At 27.7% G+C, this 23610-nt stretch overlaps 4 protein-coding genes across 4 annotated transcripts; 1 reads left to right on the top strand and 3 right to left on the bottom strand.

Moving 5' to 3' along the window:
* Positions 1-2706: 2706 nt before the first annotated feature.
* Positions 2707-3516, bottom strand: LOC111029553. Its single transcript, XM_022308587.1, has one exon. The coding sequence runs from the start codon at positions 3514-3516 to the stop codon at positions 2707-2709; it is 810 nt and encodes a 269-aa protein (XP_022164279.1).
* Positions 3517-4628: 1112 nt separating this feature from the next.
* On the bottom strand, positions 4629-6213 carry LOC111029585 (52 kDa repressor of the inhibitor of the protein kinase-like). The gene is made up of 5 exons (XM_022308637.1): positions 5863-6213; positions 5630-5788; positions 5370-5562; positions 4950-5278; positions 4629-4870 (listed from the first exon to the last, which is right to left on the bottom strand). Exons 3-5 carry the CDS (start codon positions 5560-5562, stop codon positions 4754-4756), a joined length of 639 nt encoding a protein of 212 aa, XP_022164329.1. The 5' UTR covers positions 5630-5788; positions 5863-6213; the 3' UTR covers positions 4629-4753.
* Positions 6214-7055: 842 nt separating this feature from the next.
* LOC111029579 lies at positions 7056-8178 on the bottom strand. The gene has a single exon (XM_022308629.1). It carries the CDS (start codon positions 7548-7550, stop codon positions 7227-7229), a length of 324 nt encoding a protein of 107 aa, XP_022164321.1. The 5' UTR covers positions 7551-8178; the 3' UTR covers positions 7056-7226.
* Positions 8179-14702: 6524 nt separating this feature from the next.
* LOC111029556 (protein SMG8) lies at positions 14703-23525 on the top strand. The gene is made up of 18 exons (XM_022308589.1): positions 14703-14999; positions 16127-16286; positions 16681-16803; positions 16880-17031; positions 17122-17262; positions 17320-17424; positions 17503-17633; positions 17711-17776; positions 17863-17969; positions 19643-19873; positions 19940-20151; positions 21682-21900; positions 21957-22066; positions 22136-22321; positions 22386-22700; positions 22776-22947; positions 23019-23195; positions 23319-23525. The coding sequence occupies exons 1-18, from the start codon at positions 14953-14955 to the stop codon at positions 23449-23451; spliced, it is 2787 nt and encodes a 928-aa protein (XP_022164281.1). The 5' UTR covers positions 14703-14952; the 3' UTR covers positions 23452-23525.
* The last annotated feature ends 85 nt before the right edge of the window (positions 23526-23610 follow it).

The following is a 23610-nucleotide window of genomic DNA, read 5'->3' as shown; positions in this document are numbered from 1 at the left end:
CATAGGATTTTTACTATTTAGATTAAAATTTGTATAATGTTAATTAAAATTTTTGTATTTAATATTAAAAAAAATGATTTTTATTTATTTATTGTAAATGGAAGTTAAAATGATATGTGCTTGAGCTTAATACATTTACATTTGTGGAATATAAGGTTTAAAAATAAATTATTTAAGAATATTATGTTTTTCATTTGTACTAATAATACAATTGCAAATTTTAATGTTTTAAATAAGTGTTCTATAATAAGTTATATTTTTTTAATGATATGTTTTAATAGTTTAGATAGTTAGACTTACTATGATGATAATTATAATACTATTATTATTTTGACTTAAACCCAGTTATAATTTTTTTAATCTTTTTTAACTAATTTTTTTTAGGAAAATTGTTTATTAGGTATAATAATAAAATTTATAAATTATATTATATATTAATAATATTACTATTTTATCTCATTTATTAGAAGTGCTTATTTTTTCTTACATTGTTTTGTTACATCATATACAAATTATTATCATGTATTAATTATTTATTTATTTTTTTTATTATAAGACTGAATATTGTTCTAAGTTTGTCTAACATAATTGATATAAATGTGTTTTCTTCTCTTTAAATCTTATAAAAATACGTATAGGGTTCATCCTTTGTAACAATAACTAATATGTTGTAGTAAGTTAGGTTTAGTAGTAAATCTTCATAGTTATATACTTTATAATATCAGCTATACATCTGATAAAAAAAAAAATTCTATATAGAGCATGGTGTGTGTTTCATACTATCAATTATCATTGTATAGTTTAATAGTTATACATGTATTATGTAAATAATATATGTATTTTATATATATAAATAAATAATACAGACTACCTATCTATTTCATATTTTTTAAATGTAAATTCTTAATTTAATGGTAATAATGTAATATGGTTGCAACTTACAATCGTCAATCAGCCAATACTTTTTATTATTATATAGACACAATAATATAATATATATTATGTATAACCTTTATACAATTTATTAAATTTGTAAGAGTTAAACAATAATTTATCCTTACATATTAAATATTACAGCACAAACTTGACAGTTTATTTTTAGTCGTATAAAAATCTTTAAAATCCATATGACTAAAATGACATATTTGTATTGAATCTAAAATCTAGGGAAGCAATATTGGTAAATGTAACTATATAAGTAGCCAGTAGGAAGGTATTTAAAAATTATAATAATTTAATCAGTGTTTGATTGAATTTGTATACAGTCATATAAATAGTGAGATACAGAAACATAATTACTAATTTCTATATATTTTGTAATTAGTCATCACCACAATCTGTTACATATCTTTATTTAAACAAGAAATATTATTGTTAGATGTAAAACAACAGATAAAAGAAATGTATGTTTACAATGGAGCGAATTCCCTGGTTTTTTTTAACAAGAGCACCTAAGCATTTAATAATTTTTGATCTTCCATGTGGTGAATTTAGTTTTTACTATAATATTGGTACATTACAAGCTACAACTCTATAAGGCTGCAGGACTTACAAGTATGTGGATTTCTAAACATTCACCAAAAGCAATTTTGAAGGGATGCTAAAGTTCCAATTGTGTTATTGTAAAATCATCGCAAACAGGACATCATTGACAATAATTTCAAGCATAGTGAATTGTTGAGTTCATGTGTACATTGTATATTTGTATATGGCTAAATGGATTTATACGCACAATATTGTTTATTCTGAAAAAGTTATAACAATTTATCAATACTTCAATAAAAAGGTTTTATTTTTTTAATAAGATAAATAAGACCCCCACTAGTTACTGTTGTTTCAATCGCAAAAATAATGATTACCGAGTTATAACTCATTAATAAATAATTGTAATTTTGATTTATACTATAATTGTCTAGTCTTATTTTATACTTGCCCAGGTACGAAATTCTTCACACTATCACACCGATTTTGTGCAAAAAACTGGACCAATGGTGTTTAAATTGTGTCCGCGTAGAATTTTGCACTGCTTTATGTGTTTGCACAGTGTCCTGTTAATAAAACTGGATCAATGGTTGAATGGTGCTAAGATGTCAAATGGACGATGGTGTTGAAAGTCTATTTTAACTAATATTTGAAACCAAAAAATACATTATGCTCGTGGTAAAAAATAATTCACTAGCTCACTCTAGTGGCCAATTTCTAAGACAACAATAAACTTTCGCAAGACTGTTACCCAGAAATAACTTTCAATCGTATAAACATTTTAAATCTCAGCAGTTACCTCATTACCGAATATCATGAAATTAGATATATCCATGCAGAATACCAATGTACATATGTAGTAGTAGTAACTAGAAGTCACACTTGGTGTTGAATAGCGAGGCAATATTTTTATATTATATCTACATCGTGGTTATTGCAAATTTAAATATTTTGATAAAATTATTGAAATAACGGGAAGGAACAATTTCCGATTGGGACCTGAAATTTTTTTTTTTTTGTGTTCAGAAGTGTACAGCACAAATCCTTAAAATAGTCACTCAAATTCATTTTTTTTTATTATATTAGTATATTACACATTAAAATATTGTAGTACATACACAATATTAGAAGAACAAGCGTATGTGAGGTGATAGTTAGATTTAGGTGTACACAAAAATAAATTAATATGTGCAAAAGAATGGAAGTGTGTGGTTGGCCCATCGTCTAGGCATTGACCATGTTATGCACTGAGTGATAGCCCCCCCATACCTCCTGCATGTATTGGGTGGGTAGGTTACGGCGTTGGTTCCGATTATCTACCCACTGTGGTGGGATGGGTAATCCCGCGGCTGGTGATATCATACACCATCTTGTATGGTCTGCATCTGAGCCGGAATCTTTCATGAGCTGGGAACAAAATAAGCAGGCTTCTCCGAATAAGTCATGGGAATTCCGTGCTAACGATGTTGTATTTATAGTTGACATTAGGTTTGTTTGTCTTTCAATGGTTAGGGGCCGACTAACTATTGTTTGCGAAGCCGATCCAGCTTCACTCAGTGTTGAGAAATTCACTTTTGAAATTTTGAACCCTTTAGAACCCTTTAAAATACTTGATATACTCATTAATAACGTTAAATTAATAGCAGTGTTAGCAGGGTAGTCAGGGAAATGGCTTGCACTAATATCCGCACTAAAAGCTATATTTTTAGCGTCTTGGTGGCGGTGTGGGTTGAGCGGCCTGAAGCCAATTAGGTTATTGTTTGGCTGTAGACTTTCATAGGTCACGACAGACTGATAAGGGCCGGCAGGTTCATCACTAATTGCGTGCATTATTGCCTCGGAGAGCACTCCAAGACAGGGAATCTCCTCATACAGGTTGTGCAGTGAGTCGTCGATTCCTGGCCCAGGAGGCTTAAGTACCCCGTAGTAGCCTCCCCTACCACCAATTTGTTCTTGGGGAAGGGTAGGGAATGTGGCTCTCAGATGCTGTTGAGTAAACGTCACCACATTACCGAGCTGATTCAACTGTAACATGATGGGCTCAGGAACATTGAAAGTTATGTGCTGGATCATATATAGTACCTGTTTCTCTACGTCATCAAATGGTTGGAAATTCCTCCGATTAATTGATATCATGCGCATCCAAATACATGCAGTACTGCAGTAGTATAGTAGTCCAAAAACTCGGGCAATAGGCTTTTACTCAGGGATAGATTGGCGGTAAGTAACTCAGAATAGACCAGGCGAGACACGTCAATGGCTGCTGGAGTGGATGGTGTGAATAATGGTACTTTAAATTCCATTATACTAAAATCCATGTTTAATTGTACACAAAGATTCGATAAGATAAAACTTAAATTAACACTGATTATATCGAATAACTTGAGAAAAGATAACGGTCGGATGCGATGCGATAGCACTATGACGGAGCGGCAGCGGTTAAACCATAGAATATAGATAGTAAACGCAACACACTTCGGCGATGAAGGCTGACGTCCAAATTGGAGTTGGTAAGCGCAATGCAATACGAGTCTACAACACACTTATACACGCTAAAAACTAAGACTGTTTAAATGTAAGCAAGTAGGTAGGAAGGTAAAATGTTCAGACCTTACTAATCGTGTTGCCATAAAAACGTAGTTCGAAGTACCGAGCATATAGAAATTGGAAATGGCGTGGTACACTTATACAGTCATACCACAATAGAAATAATCTGTATTCTTATAAATTATAATGTAATAATAATATTATATATGTATATAATATAAAGACCTAAAGTCTACACTTCGTTCGCCGAGATATTGTGGTTACTTCGAGCATACGACTAGCGCAGTGGAGCAGCAGTGCCGATGAGTGGGAATTTGGGTGTGTGGCTGCAGCAGGGTAGGACACATTTCGGCTTATGCGCAACCACATTTCTCGGCGACGAGACTACAGAGTAATTTATTATAATATCATCATAATTCATGAATCATGACTAATCCAGTGGCGTATTTAGGAATTTTGCTAGGGGGGGGATGAAATATATAATAATACATCCTAACACCCATAAATCCGTACATAATATACATTTTTAAAATCCCCTAACTTGTTACCTATTGAGGTTAGTGTGGATCAAGGCAAAATAAAAATTAACACAAATAATATATAAGTACCTAATAGCATTTATTATAAGTTCATACTAGCACCAATCCCGTGTTTAATACGATAAAAAAAAAAAAATAATAATAATAATAATAATAAAATATATATATATATATATAATATATAGTTACAATACAAAATCCAATTTTCTGTTTTTTTGGATGCTCAGTTCATCGATAACCTCATCAGGCATGATTTGTATCGACCGGTGACATGCCAATAAAGCCAACCCATTAAGTCGGTTCTTATAAACAAAGTATATAATAATTACTAATTTATAATTATATTTCAGTATTAAATAAGAAAATTGATAAAATATTTACTTCTGTCATACTATTTCTTAGGTAAGACTTAATCCTCTTCAAACTTGAAAAACATCGTTCAGGTGTAGCAGTCGATACAGGCAATGTACAAAAAATTTTCAAGAGTTCATGAATATTTGGATAAAACTCTTTATCACAAACATCCAACGCATGTAACCCAGAGGTGAATACAATTTTTTCATTCACCAACTTAACTCTCCACATCTTTAATTCAGCAATGCTAGAGTGTTGGTCAATTGTTGATGAATAAAACTCAACAAGCTTTTGAAAAGCAACAATATCTTCCATTTCTACCATAAGTGATTCTGATTGGAAAATGCAATTAAAACCTATAAAATAAATTATATGTAATAGGTATAAAGTTGCAAATTCTAAAAAAAAGTGTATAAATATTAAATATAATACATATAATATATTTACCTTCAAATATAGCTTTATGATTAATAAATCGCTCAGTCAATTGCATTAAATAGTAATCGACATACGGTAAAAATACTGTAACACAATAATAATGTTCAATGGAACAATCCAGAAGATTTGGATTATCTCTCAAAGTTTGTTTTGAAATGACTCTCTTTTTTTTTAATTCAATACCAACATTGTCTGCAGCCATCTAGAAGATAAATATTAAACATTTTGAAATTTGAACACAATGAAACTATTTTTTTTTAATTATTTACTTTAACATTTATTTAGATTTGACTAAATTCGGTTTTGTAATTGTCTCTAATGGCCTTCAGAGTGATTACTACATTCTCAACTATAGCTATAGTTTTTTTTAAATCTATTTGTACTTTTTGTAACTGCTTACATAGAGGAAGACAAAAAGAAAATAGGAACTGAAAAAAAATTTAATTAAAACACTAAGTAGGTTATAAATTGTATAGTAAAAAATTGAAACATTTATGAATACCTTAACTATATAAAACGAAATTAAGAATTCGGTATCTTCCATAGAATGTTTAAGCATAGAGGCGTCTGCTGGATCTTTCCAATCACATATTGTGTCTAATGCTTTAAGAACGAATGGATAGAGCTCAGAGAAATCGTTCACTGCATCATACCGTTGTTATATCATATTAAGAATATTAGAGAAAATGAGACAACTTAGCTACCTAGGAAAAAAAAAAGGTCAAGGGGGGGGATCTATCCCCCATATCCCCCCCCGTAAATACGCCACTGCACGATTAAATACTGTAAATGGCAATACGGAAAAAATAAAGACGAACTGTAGTTTTAATTTTGGTTTAAGATAAAAAATCTGAAAAAAAATAAATTAAAACCTAATCAATGGAGGTTGACTGTGCTCATAGACCTTATACTAGTATGACTGTGCTATCTATTCCTCAAATATTGTAGTTGCCTATATTGGCGCCTTAAAGTAAAATAATATATTCCGCCTAAATAAATAATTATTATTTATAGGAGTAAACTCTTTATGTTTTATTAATAATACGAGTATTACAATTATAATAGTTTGTATTTGTTTATTCGTAGTCCCTGATTAGTTCAAAAAGTACTGGGACTTTTTTATTTTAATTCCCCAAAGTACAAACTAAATTCAATTTGGTATCAGTAACTACACCCCAAGTTGAATATAAAAGATTTTTTTTTACTATTTAAACTTTAAGGTGTTTCTAGACACAAAAGTAAAATTCATTACATTGAAAAATTAAAATGTAATAAATCAAAATGTACTACATTTTTATGATGCGTTTATTTCCATATCAACATTTACATTATATTTTTATAATGATATAATAAGTATTTAAAAATATATATTGTTTTATTGATAAAGAAAATGAAGTACATTCAAATAGGTGCCTATATCCTAATTAGAAATTTCTTATTTATTAATAAATTATTGTTAATTAGAAAAATGAAGTATACTATAGTTATTAGGTAGGTAGAGAAAAATGTAAACAGATATCAATTAATACAATTTTGTTTTTAAATATACCAGAAACATGCATTGTTTTATCAAAAAGCAAATTAAGTAAATTCAAATACCAACATAAATATATACTAATTAATATAATATCATATGTATCATTAAATGATGGTAGTTGGAAAAATTAATTTCAGTATAGGTATTGAACAATTTAGAAAAGTTGGACGGTTTTAAGCAAAATGTTCAGACACAAGTTTTTATTTACGTATATTAAGAACAAAAATATAAATATTATAGTTATTTCATCTAACAACTATTAAAAAAAAGCTATTTATTAAAACACCTTAACATATCTTCTGTTTTTTCAGTTTTTCATACAACTCATTTTAAGATTGCTTTCTTTCAATACCACTTTCATTTTCATCAGACTTTAAATTTGATGAGTTTTTTATATTTGCTAGTAATTGTGGTATAGGTATGTTTAAATCTGTTAATTTGTTTACATTTTTGCAAATATTTTCTATAAAGTTATCACAGCTGGTCACTTTTTGGAACTGATGATAGTCTTCTTGTGTAATTGATGTGTCCATTGTTAGATTCATATCTTTATTCTGAAGTGATAGTTGTTTTGAAGTATTATCATAAAAATTAAAGTTAGGGTTATGTTTTTGTTCATCTTCAAATTTCCCAATTATATTGTCTTTCCTCATATTTTTTATACACAATTGTTCATCTTTAAAATTATCTATAGAAGGAATTCTTTTGTTAGAACATAAAGATGCTAGCTCAGAATAAATATCATTGGATTTATCAATATTTAGTGCAGTGATGACACAACCTAGAAAAACTGAAAAGTTATTAAACTTTTCTATAATTATTAATGATCCCTTTTCAGTATTATTTTGAGAAGTTTCCAAAAGCGGTCATATATTCTTTAGAAGATTTACTAATACTCATAAAAAAATTAGCATACTCAGGAACACTAACATTAACACAGTTTAAAGGGAAAGATGCCGGAATAATGTTGAATTGAATATCAATTGATAAACTCATAAGCTTTTCATTAGCCAATTCGTTGGTTTTGAGTTCTGTATTATTAACAATTGAATCCTTATCTGAAACTTTTTTCACTTCTTTTGATACAATATTACAATTATTTAATGCTTATTCTACTGGTCTTCTGGTCTTAAAGTTTTTAAACTTTTGGATTTAATATTGGAAAACCTTTGTACTTTTTAAAAAAAAGCTTTTTGGAAGAACTGTGTACATTTTCCTTTACTAAAATTGCATAATTTTTTTTTCTGAATTCTTTAAAATGTCTTTATTTGAACTTTTAATTATCAATGAAATATTATTAACAATTTATTATGTTTTTGTTTTAAAATTTGTGTTTAAGGTATTTATAATATTATGAGTTAAAAAATTATCTATGATTTTTAAATAATCATCTCTTCTTTCTGTCAATTTTTTTTTTCAAAATAACTTCTCATTTATTATATGACATAATATTTTTATTATTATTATTTGTTTTAGGTTTTGGAGATTTAGGAACTTTAAATACTGGTTTAGACTTAACTAAATTGATAGTAATACCAGGTAATTGTTTTAACTTCTTTAATATTTTTCTATTTTCTGTATCATTGACATCAGTTATACTTGTTATTGTTACTTCTTTTGAAATGTTGAAATTTAAAGGAACTATTGGTTGTTCTTTCTTATAAATCACTGATTTTTTGTTTCTAGAAAAAAATTTAAAAAAAATTTAGATACACAATATTTATAAAGCCGCAAGAAATCAATAGAATTATAAATAGTGAAAATATGATTTTTACACAATGTACCTATACTTTGTTTAATATTATATATTTATTTGTTACCCATATGTATATTTTATTTACCCAGTGGTGCATAAGTGTTTAAAATATACTATGACATTATACATTAAGAGGCCCCCACCATCCTCCTTTTTTTTTTTAATTTAACAACTAGTTGCAAATCAAAACGCCCACCTAATACAATGTTTAATTATTTATTTATAATTTTAGCTGAACCAATTTTTAAATACAAGTTTTGAAATGTGTTGAAGAATGTATTTATTTAAGATTTTAAACAATGATGTTTATTTTTTGTCTATGTACAATGTACATGGTCAACAGTAGAGAGATTAATTTTTAAATTTTAAGAGTGGTTTCTAATAGAAAATTGGTTGGAGATATTTTAGATAGTGGATACAAATATAGTTTATACTTTTGAGAGATGAAATTTGAAAATGCTCAGTTCTTTTTTAAAATGTTGGAGGTAAAAAGAAAAAAAAAATAAGAAGTACATAAACACAGTTTTTTTATAGATAGTTTAATTTCAAATTTGGATTAAAATTAGATATTTAAACCAAGAATAATAATTTTAGTTATTTTGTTGTTAATTATTTAAAAGTACTGTTCACACTGAACAAAATTTTTTTTAAAAAATTGCCTATATATTGTAGCCGTTATTAATCATTGATATATTGTATTTATTGATCATTAAAGTTAACATTATTTGAACGTATAACTCTGAACCTCTACAGTACTCTACGGGAGTTGTCCATCTATATAATCTACTATGAAATCTGCCGTCGATAAATTAGCCATTAGGTGATCAGCGGCACTGTATTTACTTATGGAAAATATACTATATAAATTATGAATGTTATGATACCAAATATTGTATATTTAAACTTATTCAAATTTAAATTAATAATTACCTAATTAATTTTACAAAATGTAACAAAATTATATAACAGTTAGATCATAAAACAACACACATTACATTATATTATATAGGTAACAGTGTTAACATCAGGGAGTTAGTTCAGAGGGTGCCAAATTAATCTCAACTTATTACTAATTTAATATTTCTCCATGTAAATAATTTATTAAAATTTTCAATTTGATTTAAATAAATATTTCCATTTTATATGCTCTAGACTCCAGTGCCCCACTATGTTATTTTAAAAAATGGGATCATTATACATTTATTTCCATTAATTATTTTAGATAATAAGCAGTGATGAATGTATTGATTTTAGAATGTTTTGTTCTATTACTTATTAATTATTTATTTTTGTGTTTGTCTTCACTTATCAGTTATTACCTTTTAGAGCAGTAAAAGGTCTATGACTATACATATGAATCTGAAATGTGGACTCTGTTACTTACCATATACCTATTATATTTATCATTACCTATATTAATTACTTGAATGATACATAAAAACCATATTTCAATTAAGGTACTTATCTAGATAATACAATTTTTCAATACTTTATATCTCGATCCATTGTTTTTGAAGATATTTGTGATGTTTTTGGGATAGGAAACAATTTTACTTCTGAGTTTCTAACATTTTTACACACCTGTAAAAATAAATAAGCAAATAAAGGAAGCAACCATTGAACATTTTATTAGTTTATTACCTACTTTATTACCACAGACTATACTACTATAATATAGTCTGTGACATTACTATGTACTTACTGGTCATTACTGTGACTCTGTAGTTTATTGTTCGATTATATTAAATATTGTTTAGGAGGATGCAACACGTCTCCGTCTTACAATTGTGTAACATTGCAAATTTTATATTCAAAAGATCACATTTAGCTTTGTTAGTTTAAAACTTAAAGTGAAAATTAACTTCCAATATAATTTAAAGGTACTTACGATTAATATCTAGGGCATCTCATGGGATTTTTGTTATATCTCAATTTTAAAGCAAGTTATGACTTATGAGTATTTTAAGATGCACAAAGAATTTACAATTTGAAAATACTCATAACACTTATAAAAATTAAAATACAACAAAAAGCCTCCAAGACTACATAATAATATTACCTTTAAATTGTATAACAAATTCACTCTAATATCCAAACTAACAGCACACTATTGAATCTAGAGAACAAATTTTGCTATATCATTTGTGTGTAAGATGAAGACGACAATTAATGATTGTGTAACTTTTATCATTGATTTTGTAGTTATAATAATATCATAGTCTCAATAGTGTAGTGTTGTACACTTGTGCTGATGTATCGAACCACTGTGTTAGTGAATCTGTTTTGATATTCACAGTTCATGCATAAAGTAAACGGGTTTTAGTATACTTTAAAATTATTTATAAAATGCCTAATTTGAACTTAAAACGTAAAAGATAAAGTGGTTCTCAAAAAAGAAATCTAAAAAAGAAAGAGAAGAACAGTTAAATAATAAAACTGAAAAATTAGCAGAGTTCAGAACGTTAACTAAAAAAATGTGTTCTCATTCAAGTTCGTTTTTTTCAAATGAACACTTTCATTGTTTTGTTCTATTATTTATTATTTATTATTTTATAATTGGAATTAAAATAAGAAAAAAATATTGTATAAAATAATTAATTAATATATTTTAATCACAATATATTTATTAAATGGTAAGTAAATTGAGTTAAAAATCATTCAAATTCATTAAAATATAAAAATTGTTCATTTGTATTTGTATCTGGTTCATGTCTTTATTCTTTATACATATATATATATTGTAAAAGAAGAAAATATTTGTAGGAAGACCAGATGACTGATGAGTAAAAATAGTTTTTTGTAGGTAAAATACTAAAATGTTTCTTCTGAGCTTAGCGAGAACATTTTTTTTTTTTGGTTATTTACTTGTAAGTCTGAACAATACTGAATTAGTGGTGTGATTATTAGGTTTGCTCCCCCCTACATTATTCCTTAATACGGCCCTGATAATTTAAAAATAAAACGGTTGTGTGTACGATACTTACAAGTTACAAGCAATGGCATTGATGGTTTCTGACCATTTGCATATTGCATGACTTTGTTGTGCAGTTGATTTTTATTGGACGCGTTACGTAAATTAAATTTTTTTTCCTAGTGGGTAAACGAATAAAAAATAAATTGTTGATTACTATGAAAACCCAAGATGTTTGTAAGTAAACTGGACGAAAAAAACAAAAGTTACCAGACGTTTTAACAAGACTGACACAACTTACAACAGTTACAACGGTGGACAGCTGAGTACGAGACATAAAATGAAAGAGCCAAGAGCTTGCGCCTCGCAGTCCGGATCTTGGACCATTATAGACCATAGAGTATAGACCAATGACAACCTTGTTATAGGTGACGTGCGGTTGTCAATCGTATTTCGAAAGTTTTGCAGGGTCCTTGGATATTCTAAGACCTTGTTGGAGAAGAACGTTCTGAAAATAAAGGGGTAGTCAGTTGTAGTCACCGACAAAACCTGCCTGCATCGATAAAAGATGGATATTATCATATTATTATTATATTCGTATTTTGTATTTTTCTTTTCGTTTTCTCCAAAATGTCTGACAACACGTTGACCATTAACGCAATTTCCGTGTGGCGTGTATTACACTATTACTTACTGTTACCAATTGACTATCCAAAGTATTATACATAGCCACATAGATGTTTTAATCTTGGAATAATAGTTACCCTTAGTTACCTAGGGGTCCACACACATTGCAGCTGTGGCGGTAAAATTCTTTAATGTTGGCGGTGCCACTGCGGTGGAGGTAGATTGTGTCCAAAGTTCCGGATTCATTTTACCTCTACCAATGCATACCTAATACTACGGTGTTTACTGTAATACCTAATCTTTAATCTGTAGCATTTGCTATATAATATAAATTATAATGCTACTAGTTATTACGAATAAACGATGGCACAATTTTTAAACTGAACAACTCTTTACTTCTGTTTGTCTGGGTATTTAAACGTCCCCCCTTCCCCCAATTTAATAAACCCGATGTCGACAGAATGAAATTTAATTATTAATAAGGTCATAATTAATACTTAATAGTTAATAACAAGGACTGATTAGCTGACTCTATCTCGTAACTTTGATGTTTGTGTTAATGTGTAATTCTGTCCAAATTTGAACTTAAAATTCTGTAAATAATAACTGTATTTATAATTTTTTTAAATTTGTTGGTTGTCGAATTACCTACTTACATAGAACCTTGTCTTAAATTTTCAACGCATTGCTATAAAAGTTGAACAATTTATAAATTTGTAACAACAAAATAATCTGTAAATTTTTAATTTGATAAGTTTTGTCAAAATGTGAACTTTAAATGCCTATAAAAAAATCATGCATATGTATTTTTAATATTTTTCAAGTGCTGCTGTAGTGCTGTAACATTGTATTCAAGGGCGCACCCAAGGGGGTGGCTAACGGGCTTTAGCCCCCCCTCCCCCAAATGGCTAGCCCCAAAACATATTTTATTAGGTTTATTGACAATTGACATTTGACTTTAAATTATTATAAAAAAAAATATCAACCATCGACATTTAAACATTAGGTATAACATAATATTATATTATGTTTATACCTGTCATTCCGGGCCCCGGAAGAGACCTCTGTTGTTTATTATTATCGTCGCGACGTCGTTAGTTGAAACTGTGTACTGTGTAGGATACCGGAAACTTCTAGGTTATACATTTTTATCGATACAATTTAGTTTATCTCAAACCACAGGTATCTTTGCGACAAATTCCACTTTCATTTTATTACCTATTTAGTAGATTAACTAGTATTGTCGTTCAACTGTTCAAGTCGACATCGTTGGTTTTTCGCGAGCTTATTTATTTATTTATTCGTTTTTAATTGTTAATTAACTAGCTTTAAGATTTCTGTACATATTTCAAAATAAATACTACGAATTAATATAAACATTTTTTGAATTAAGCCCCCCCCCCCCAAAAAAAAAAATTCTGGGTGCGCCCCTGATTGTATTATTACAATACATTAGGCACCTTGTAATACATTTTCAAGTTTTTTGACTAAACGAATAAAATTATATTGACGTTTACAGTAAAAAAGAATGAAAACTAAAAATGTCACTAAATATTAGCTAAATAAAAATTCTAAACAATATATAATACAGTTATTATTTACAGACATCAACCAATGATATATCATTTAATCATTGAATTCAAATTTAATACCATTCATTACAACGACCTTTCTAAATACCTCATGTACAGCAGAGTGACAGTGGCATCCACATGGCTAATTATTTATAGCCATGGGCATCCATTTACCCTCTTTTTTATAGTTTTATTTCGACACTAATAAATAAAATCGACTTTATAGAAAACTAGTTTTGCATAAAATTCGAAGTTTTCCTTTTTTAGGTTTTTTCTCAATGCTTTTGAAAATAACTAATAACTTATAATATTTACCTCTTAAAAGTACCAACAAAGTTCACAAACCACATTAAAAAAGATGCTGAAGTTGAAAATGAAAGCATTACATTTTCATCTCAAAAAATATTAATGGACAGAAAAAAATACGCACAGACACGGCATTGTAAAATCAATACATTCATTTCGCATTTCAGAATCTAAAAATTTTACTGTAGTTTTCAGAAGCTTTGGGAATAACCAAATTTTATGCAATTGCAGTTTTTGACAAAATTGATTTTTTATTTTAGTGTAACTTTAAAAATAATAACCGTAGATACCTGAAGTTTTCATCCAATTTTTATACTTACATTTTATAAACAACATACAATTTTCAAAATAAAATCTCTTTTTGAGCTATTTATAGGTATAAGAAAATGTTATTAGTTCTTTTCAAAATGTTTCTCTAAAAAATTGTTTGCCAAGTCAAGCTAGATAATAATAATCCTAGTTGATTATGGCACTAGTCACAGAATAAAAAAAAATAAAAAAATGGTTATTCTGTGCTCTTGTCTTCATATAAAATATATATAAAAAAAGAAACCGTGCTTCTGGTTACCGACGATAACGTTATCTACATTCTTATCATATTTATTTTCAAAAAATAAATAGTATAATCATAACATTATCTGTTTCAAAATTAAAAAAGTAAACAAAATTGTATTTATATTTATTATTTACTTCTCCTACAGACCTACAGGGCTACATGTCTATATTCTATAATTCCAAAACTTAAGGAGTTTACTTTTTTTCTGCCCTATGGCTCTTATGTGATTGATTTTGAACAATTTTTCAGTAGGTCTTAGAACTGTAGGTGGTTGGACGGTTGGTACATATTTATGAAGTGAAAAATTGTGAGATTTTTGTAAAACATGAAATATAAGAAAATATCTTTGCCTTTTGATGAAAATTTTATCAGGTAAAAAATGTGTAAAGTAAATAATAGTATACTAAAACAAATTAATGATGGGTTACCTTGATTATTCTTTACATTTAATTATTATTTATAAGTTAACTATTTGTTTGTCTTTGCCAAACACATTATTGCTTTAATTATTTATATATTTCTTTTCATATAATATGACATCAAGATATATAATTATAGATTTAATTTACAAATAAACATGATATTAAATAAATAATGATAAACAAAAATCATACTTAATAATTGTTGTTAATTTTTATCAAATCAATATTACTTTGTTAAATTTTAAAATAGTTTTATTGTTTTTAATATCAACTTTTCAACAAAAACTAATTTTCCTATTTGTCAACTTTCTGAAATGTTTATTTTTATTCAAAATATGATTTGAATGATTAATATATTTTAAATTATTATAATAATCTTAAATTGGTACTTTTCTGTTATCCCTACTACCTCGAGTCTCCATTCTGTTATCTCGACTACCACGCCGATGCTGTGACCACAACTCCCTCGATTACTTATTGCTGACAGTTGTTATATTTCCATCATTGTATTTATTCATTTTAAAATAATTATGAATCTGTGGAATTTACCAAACAGTGAAAAAGATGTGATTGAATTTTTTCAAGAGAAGGGTTTACTTCCGGGGCACCGTGAATGCAAAAATAGAATTTTGGACTTCTGTAACCGTGATTTTTTATTTTTAAATGTAATATTTAATATCTTGATGAATTTATGTTTAATGTTATAATTTATAGAATAGACTTTCAACTGCTGTGATAATTTTAGAATATTTAGCTTGACGTTTTGTGATAATTTTGAGGACATACTAATATACATTATTATATAAATGGCAATTCATGTGTTTTATGTATTAAAATATAGAACTATCTGGATATTACTTTAGTAGTCGAGATAACAGAATTGAGTGGTCACGGTAGTCGCTGCATCGAGTGGTAGTAGGAATAACAGAAAAGTACCCTTAAATTGTAAGAAAATGTTGTTAATCAACTGTATGCTTTTAGATGGTAGGTAATAGAACTGTACAGAAAATGGTACGTTTCTGTGTTTAATTAATTATCTATTAACTTGCTTATTAATATAAATTATCTGTGTTTCAGTTCAATCCAAAATAATACCAAACCAACTATAATTGTTTCTATATTTGGGAAATCTTCATTGGTTTCAAAATCATGCAAGGCTCGATTTGTGAATGACTTCTATGATCGGCCAATATTTAATTCATCTTTAGTGCAAGCAACTTCGATTTCAAAACTTCAGGTATCTAATAAATTACTAAAACACTTATTCATTTATTTGATATTTTAATGTACAATATACAATTTTAATATTCTCTATTCCTATAACTAATAATTTAGCACTCAAATATTTAATAACATTTTATTTGTTGTATAATGAGAATAAGTATAGACAATTAATAATCATGACTTCTGTAAACCCAATGGCCCATGTAGCCGAGGGTCTTTTTTCTCTTACAATAAAAAAAAAAATGAAATTTTATTTGATGTTTATAATTATTCAATGTTATAAATACCACATTAATATTTCTTAATTAATAGTTATTAGGTTTAAAAAAATATTCTCGTTTAATATTTACCAATATGGCTATATTATTTTGAAAATACATAATATTAATGACTTGATTTATTTCCAGTCAGCAATTGAGTGTTTTTATGATGAACCAGGTGGGATTGTGTATCTCCACTTAACTGGTGCTTTTGATTGTTACTCCATCACACAAAACATTGATGAATTATCAACCGAAATAGAAGAAAAAGTAAGAAAATATTTATTTAATTTGTATTATATATTTAATAATATCTTACATATTTGACTTTATTTTATTTTTTTAGGGTTTTCTGAGAGTTTGGTCATCACTAAAGTACAATTATGCTTGTTCGTTATTGTTTTTATTTAATGTATCACACATTCTTGTTCTAACAAATCCTGTCCCTGTATTTGACACTAGCTACTTGAGTTATTTCAAAGCTCTTGATTGTTCAAGGTTAACTTCTTTTTTTAAAATTTAATTTTCTATTTGATTTTCATTATGTTTATTTTCAATATTCCAAAATTCATATTATTTTTATTCTAGATCGAAATTCCTCAATGCAATAAAATCTATTTTGTCAAAAATACCTAATGTATCTACAAGTTGGATGGAAAATACCAGACTGTGTTCACCAAGATTATTATTTTATTATGAAACATGTCCAAATGAATTTAAAAAAACTAAGTAATATTAGTTGTTATAATAATTTATAGATATAATACATTTTTTGATTTTATGCAGGCAAACAAATGGACCATGTCACCCAGGCTTAAAAAAAGCTGAACATTCTTTAGAAGATCAAATTTACTGTATACTCAGAAAAAGACGAATTATATCAAATATAAGGTATTCAAAATGGTTAATTTTTTTAATTATCTTACAAATACATTTTGTACCTAAGTGTATTACTTTTTAAAAATGCAGTACTCATTCAATATTTGCTATCCCAGCTAATCAAGAATATGTATTTATGGATGATTCACCTGATCAGGTTTTAGACTGGGATGAATTTTTAACTAACTCATTGATAAATTTGTGCAATAGTTCATCTGTTGGTATGTATTCACAGCATAAACAAAATATTTTACCATATAGGTAGTTAATAAAAATTCAATTTGTCAATTTGTCATAGAAATTAAAGATCGTTTCATTGATTGTGAAGTTAAAGAAGATATTGAGAAAGATTTTTTAAACAAAAGTTTGTGAAACAAAACGAAGCTACCTTGAATAGGTAATTAATAATAAGAAACAGAATATAATTAAATTTTTTAAAATTTGTTTTAGGTCACAACATAAAAAAGTTTTTATTTGACCACATCGATGTAGCTTTCAAAAAAGGATTTGATGATAATATAGGGAGACATGCTATAACAATTCCAAACTATTTTGAGGTAGTAAACTATTTTATTTTGATGCAAGCTATTAAATTAAACTAAATAAATTTAAAAAAATGTTTATTGAAATTATTTGTAGGACTGAACTAATTTTTTTTTAATCCAAAGATTAGTGTAATGTTTAATGATGTAATGTTTCTCCATTATTCTCTATCCATTGTAACTTTCTTCGATTTTGTATATTATTCTTTAATATCTATATTCCACATAGTTTGCTTCATATATGACTGCCCAAGTCTTCATCTTCCTGGTTTCCCTTCAATAATATATGTTACTCTTATGTAATTATAAACCCTTATATTATTCCTCATGAGATGTCTTATCCACTTCTTTCTTCCTTCTGCGATTGTCATCTATAATGCTTAATGGGTACTTTTCTGTTATTCCTACTACCACTCGATGCAGCGACTACCGTGACCACTCAATTCTGTTATCTCGACTACTAAAGTAATATCCAGATAGTTCTATATTTTAATACATAAAACACATGAATTGCCATTTATATAATAATGTATATTAGTATGTCCTCAAAATTATCACAAAACGTCAAGCTAAATATTCTAAAATTATCACAGCAGTTGAAAGTCTATTCTATAAATTATAACATTAAACATAAATTCATCAAGATATTAAATATTACATTTAAAAATAAAAAATCACGGTTACAGAAGTCCAAAATTCTATTTTTGCATTCACGGTGCCCCGGAAGTAAACCCTTCTCTTGAAAAAATTCAATCACATCTTTTTCACTGTTTGGTAAATTCCACAGATTCATAATTATTTTAAAATGAATAAATACAATGATGGAAATATAACAACTGTCAGCAATAAGTAATCGAGGGAGTTGTGGTCACAGCATCGGCGTGGTAGTCGAGATATCAGAATGGAGACTCGAGGTAGTAGGGATAACAGAAAAGTACCGCTTAATGACTTATTTTCTTTTATCCTGTAATATACTTCTTCATTTGACTCTACCTGTCCAGGATATTTAAACACTTAGCTAATACCGAGTTTTGAAAGTTTTCATTTTTCTTCTATCAGCATTCAATATTATCCATTATTCTATTCCATACAATTCTACACTCCATACTTGTGATTTTCTTATGTTCATGTTTGTTTCATTTGTGGTGAATAGTTTTCTGTTTTTGAAAAATATGTTCTTAGCATTTGCTATTCTGCAATTAATATCCATTGTACTTTTCTGTTGCTTGCAATTTTGCTTCTAAGGTATGTAAAATTGTTTGTTATTGTTTACTCGTTATCTGATACACACCAGTAATTTTATCTTTGTCTTATTAATTTTCATATTATAGTCCTGTTTTAGTGTTATTTATGTTTTGTGGAATTCTCTCTATTTTTTTTTTCACTATCTGCTATCATTTTAATGTCGTCCGCAAAATGCAACATATGTACTAACAATCCATTCATCTCAATCTTTCCTATGTTTTCATATATCACAATCTTCAATGATTATTCTAGGTTTAAATTAAATAATGTAGGTATGTTGTTACTGTATATTACGTTTTATTTATTGTATTTATTGTCTCAGTAATTATTTTAATGTTTTTTCCATTATTATTGATATTATTTTAGTTTATCTTATTGTTAGTGGTTGGGTTTTATTTTATATTTGAATTTTAAATTATTCTTCCTAAAATGTTTTTAATTAGGCTCCAGCTTTTGGTACATGGTGTCTAGTAGCAAATGAGATGTACAATTTATTTGTCTTGGCTAACAATCTTGATGAAGAGTCTAAAATTGCTTTGGAAACATTAAGATCAGTTTTAGATATTGATACCAATTTTAGCGAGAGACGCTGCCGTAAAGTTCAGCCTATAGCCATGGCTGCCTATCAAGAAAATTTACCATCACATTATAACAGAAACTATCATGACACTAAAGTATGCTGTGATAAGATAAAATAAAGTAATTTAAATCAAATGTATATTATTTTCTATATTTTATAGGTAGCTCAAGCACTTTCAGTGTTTGCTCAACATGCTCGTGGGCCTTTACTTGATGATTATATTCAAATTTTAGTTCAAGACTGTGATAAATTATGGCAATCGGGTCGTCAAATGTGTGAAACTCTTTCTTTAACTGGAAATCCTTGTACACAGCCTTTACATAAAGGGGGTACTGTTGATGGACCTATCAAGGAACCAGAACAAGATGACAAGTAGTTTTTATTATTTAAACCAGGATGGTTAACAATGCTTGCTATAATATAATTAACTGTCACTTGATACTTATACTTGCATGAGAAATATTTAGAATATATTTAAACATATTTAGTGCACTATTTTTAAAGTTATAAAATTCAATATTTTGACATTCAAATATTTTCTCACTTTACCTACTAATATTTTTATACCTTAAACATCATTCACCTCTCAAATTTATTAATACATTATAAATAAAATAATATGCAATTTATATTTTTGCCTAAAACAGAGCTTTTAAAAATGTATATTTTATCCAAGCTGATAATAATGAATAAATAATCTCCAATTATTTTCAGTTTCTATTTATTTTACCTCCTATGGGTTTATCTATTTCTCACACAAAATTCGTATGCTAAAATAAATTTAATTTTTAGTTCTATGGTATATTATTTTATTAAATATTCATTATAATAATCATTAACTCTTCTAAAACTGTTATTGTATGATAGTATGTTAGCCTCATGAATAAGGGTTTAAGCCCTTCCAAATACATATAATACAAACTTTAAAAAACCAATAAAAAAGTTCTATTTTAACTTTATTATGGACCACAAAATTTTTAATTTAAGAAATACTTGGTATTGTAAACATTGCCTAATAATATTATATTTATTATAAGGTTTATTTTTTTATTTTTTAGGGATCACCCTATACAATTTTATTTGTGAGAAATTATAATAATATATATTACATTTTAATATACTGATGCTAGTCCAATGTTGTCCACTAACTACAAATTATTTGTAAAGATATAATGTTTATGGCTATTAAGACTAGTTTATATTTTGAGTGTATACAATTTCCAAAACACTCTATTATACCACTTTATTATTATATTTTTATGTTACTGTATTGTTTATTGTTTAATAAGAATGCTTAAAATCTTTTTCACAATAAACAAAAAATTTCAGCTATTCAAAAATATTTTATATGAAATAAAATCAATTTTTTAGAACATTATTTAATTTATTTTGCTTTATATTAAAAACGATTAACATTTTCTAATTAGTAGCAAAGTTGCTAAGATGTACATTATTTGCATGGTGTGGAGTAATACTTTTTTATTACTTGTTACTTGTAATTAGTAATGTTTATTATATTCATTATATTCATGATAGTTTAGAAGTGGTGTTGCTAAGATGCACATTATTTGCATGGTGTGGAGTAACATATTTTCATTACTTAATAAATTGTGATTGGTAATGTTTATTAAATTCATTTTATTCATGGTAGCTAGTTTATTTTTGTATACTTTATGGTTAACAACATTTATTATTTTAAAGTATTAATGTAAAGACTATTTAAATGCTATTATATTTGTCAAAAATAAAACATGAAAAAAAATTAGGAATTTTTAAATTATAATTTTCATTGCTTATAAATTTATAATTGCTTAATGTTCATATATTTATGTAAAAAATAAGTCTATGGGATTTAATTTTGGTTGTTTATTGGTTGAAAGTATATTTTCATTGACTTTACAGCCATATTAATAGGGACGAACTACTCATTATGGAGCATTCAAGTAGTGTCATGTACTTGTCAGCATGTAACTGTGGTCATAAGCAAGGTACTCGTGAAGATCCATTTACAATCAGAACAGCTAACTACGATTTTTATCAAATTATGGCCAATGATTGTGTCTGTGGTTGTTTAGATAGAATTAATTTCCCAGTGTTTCAACCTAGTACACAAGATTATAGGTGAGATTTTTGGTAACACTTATATAAAACCTATATTGATAATAATGTTTATTTAGAGCTGCACAATTGTTTGCAAAGCCTCCTGTAATTGCTGGTAGAAAAAACAGTGCCGGTTTGTTACACACACAAACTCAGATGGGCCATACACAAGTATTAAGTTTAGGAGGTAAATCAAAATTATTTATACATTTATTTTGTTACATTATTTTCAATCATTTTCCCATTTTATGCTTAGGAGTTTTTGCCAGTTGTCATTCTGTAGATCCAATAAATGAAATTTTGGCCGAAGCATCTCGAAACAGAGAAGTTCCTGATAGACAAGGTCTTACTTCGGTTGAAACGAATATTCAAAAAAATGAAGACGTCATCTCAGGAAATCAGATTGTTATTAGAGTAACTGATACAGATGGTGACACAAAAGGTAATATTTGACAAATTGTTAATATATATTGACTATTGATATTTATGATGGATTAATTTTTCAGATAAATCATTAGTTCGACAACCAAGCACCACAGAATATTTACCAGGCATGTTGCATACCGAGTCACCAAATAGTTTGTTGCCTCAGTTCCCATCTTGGTCTTTAGTATGTCTAGGCTCGTCTTGTTTGTATTCACATAATATAGGACTTCAGGAAGCACAACACCCTGGATTTTTAAATTCTACAGCTTATCTTCTACCTTGGGATGTTACTGTTCGCTTAGAGCATCATCCTAGAGATAGATACTGGAATTCTGATAAAAATAAAATTAATTCATCTCCAATTCAACGTGGACGAAAAACTAAAGGTTCTCGAGGTAATATAAATCAATTGTATTTAATCATCCTAATATTACAATTCAAAAAATTAAAGGATAAAATTGTTGCTGTAGAATTTTCTGTCAAAATTTTCATTGGAGTTGAATATGAATGCCCAAGAGGTCATCGGTTTATGTGTTCAGCACCTGACAAGATATTAACTACTGCAGGTAATGGTATCGTGAAAGAAAATGGAAATAAAGTATCTAACTCAGATATGCCATTATACTTTCCATGCCCTTGCAGGTAATTAATTAATTCTAACTTTTAATTATTAAATATTTGATTTGAAAATTGAAATGTTATTTATTTTTCAGCTCAGCTCCTTTGATAGCTCAGCTTATGAGAATCCATGTTGTAACTCCTAAAGCACCTGTGCATGTAACTTTGAATCCTATGGTGCAACCTGATGAAAATGGTGGTCCAATATTTGTTACTGGATTTGATACACCTATTGAACTTACACAGAGTACTTATTGGGTACTTCGACTGCCGTATCCTTTAGATTTTTTATAATATTTATTATTTAGAAGTAGACACTGTAAAAGATTGCTTTGAAAATTATTACAATATTTATGCATATACTATAGAGAATACCTTAACTTGATCATGTTTAGTTATGTGTATGCAGGTGATCGAGGTCCATATCTTCCACCAAAAGAACCATCACAAATTGGTCAAGCAAAGCTTCTCAAAGGGGTTTATAGTGTAGCCGAAGCAACAACAGATAACAATAAACTTAACATTTAAAATAAATCAATACTTTATTTTTGAAAATATTTCTTTTATTTGGCACAATAAATTAATGGAAGGACTTAATTACATTAATAACACACAATTTATAAATAATGTAAGCATTTAATTTCTGAGTACAGTGAAACAAACATATTATTATTTGAAGTGTATGAT

This window comes from Myzus persicae, unplaced genomic scaffold (genome assembly GCF_001856785.1).
Source record: "Myzus persicae strain clone G006 unplaced genomic scaffold, MPER_G0061.0, whole genome shotgun sequence".
Classification (NCBI taxonomy): Eukaryota; Metazoa; Arthropoda; class Insecta; order Hemiptera; family Aphididae; genus Myzus; species Myzus persicae.
The sequence above is the reverse complement of the archived record's forward strand: the minus strand, read 5'-3'. Positions and strand labels throughout refer to the sequence as shown.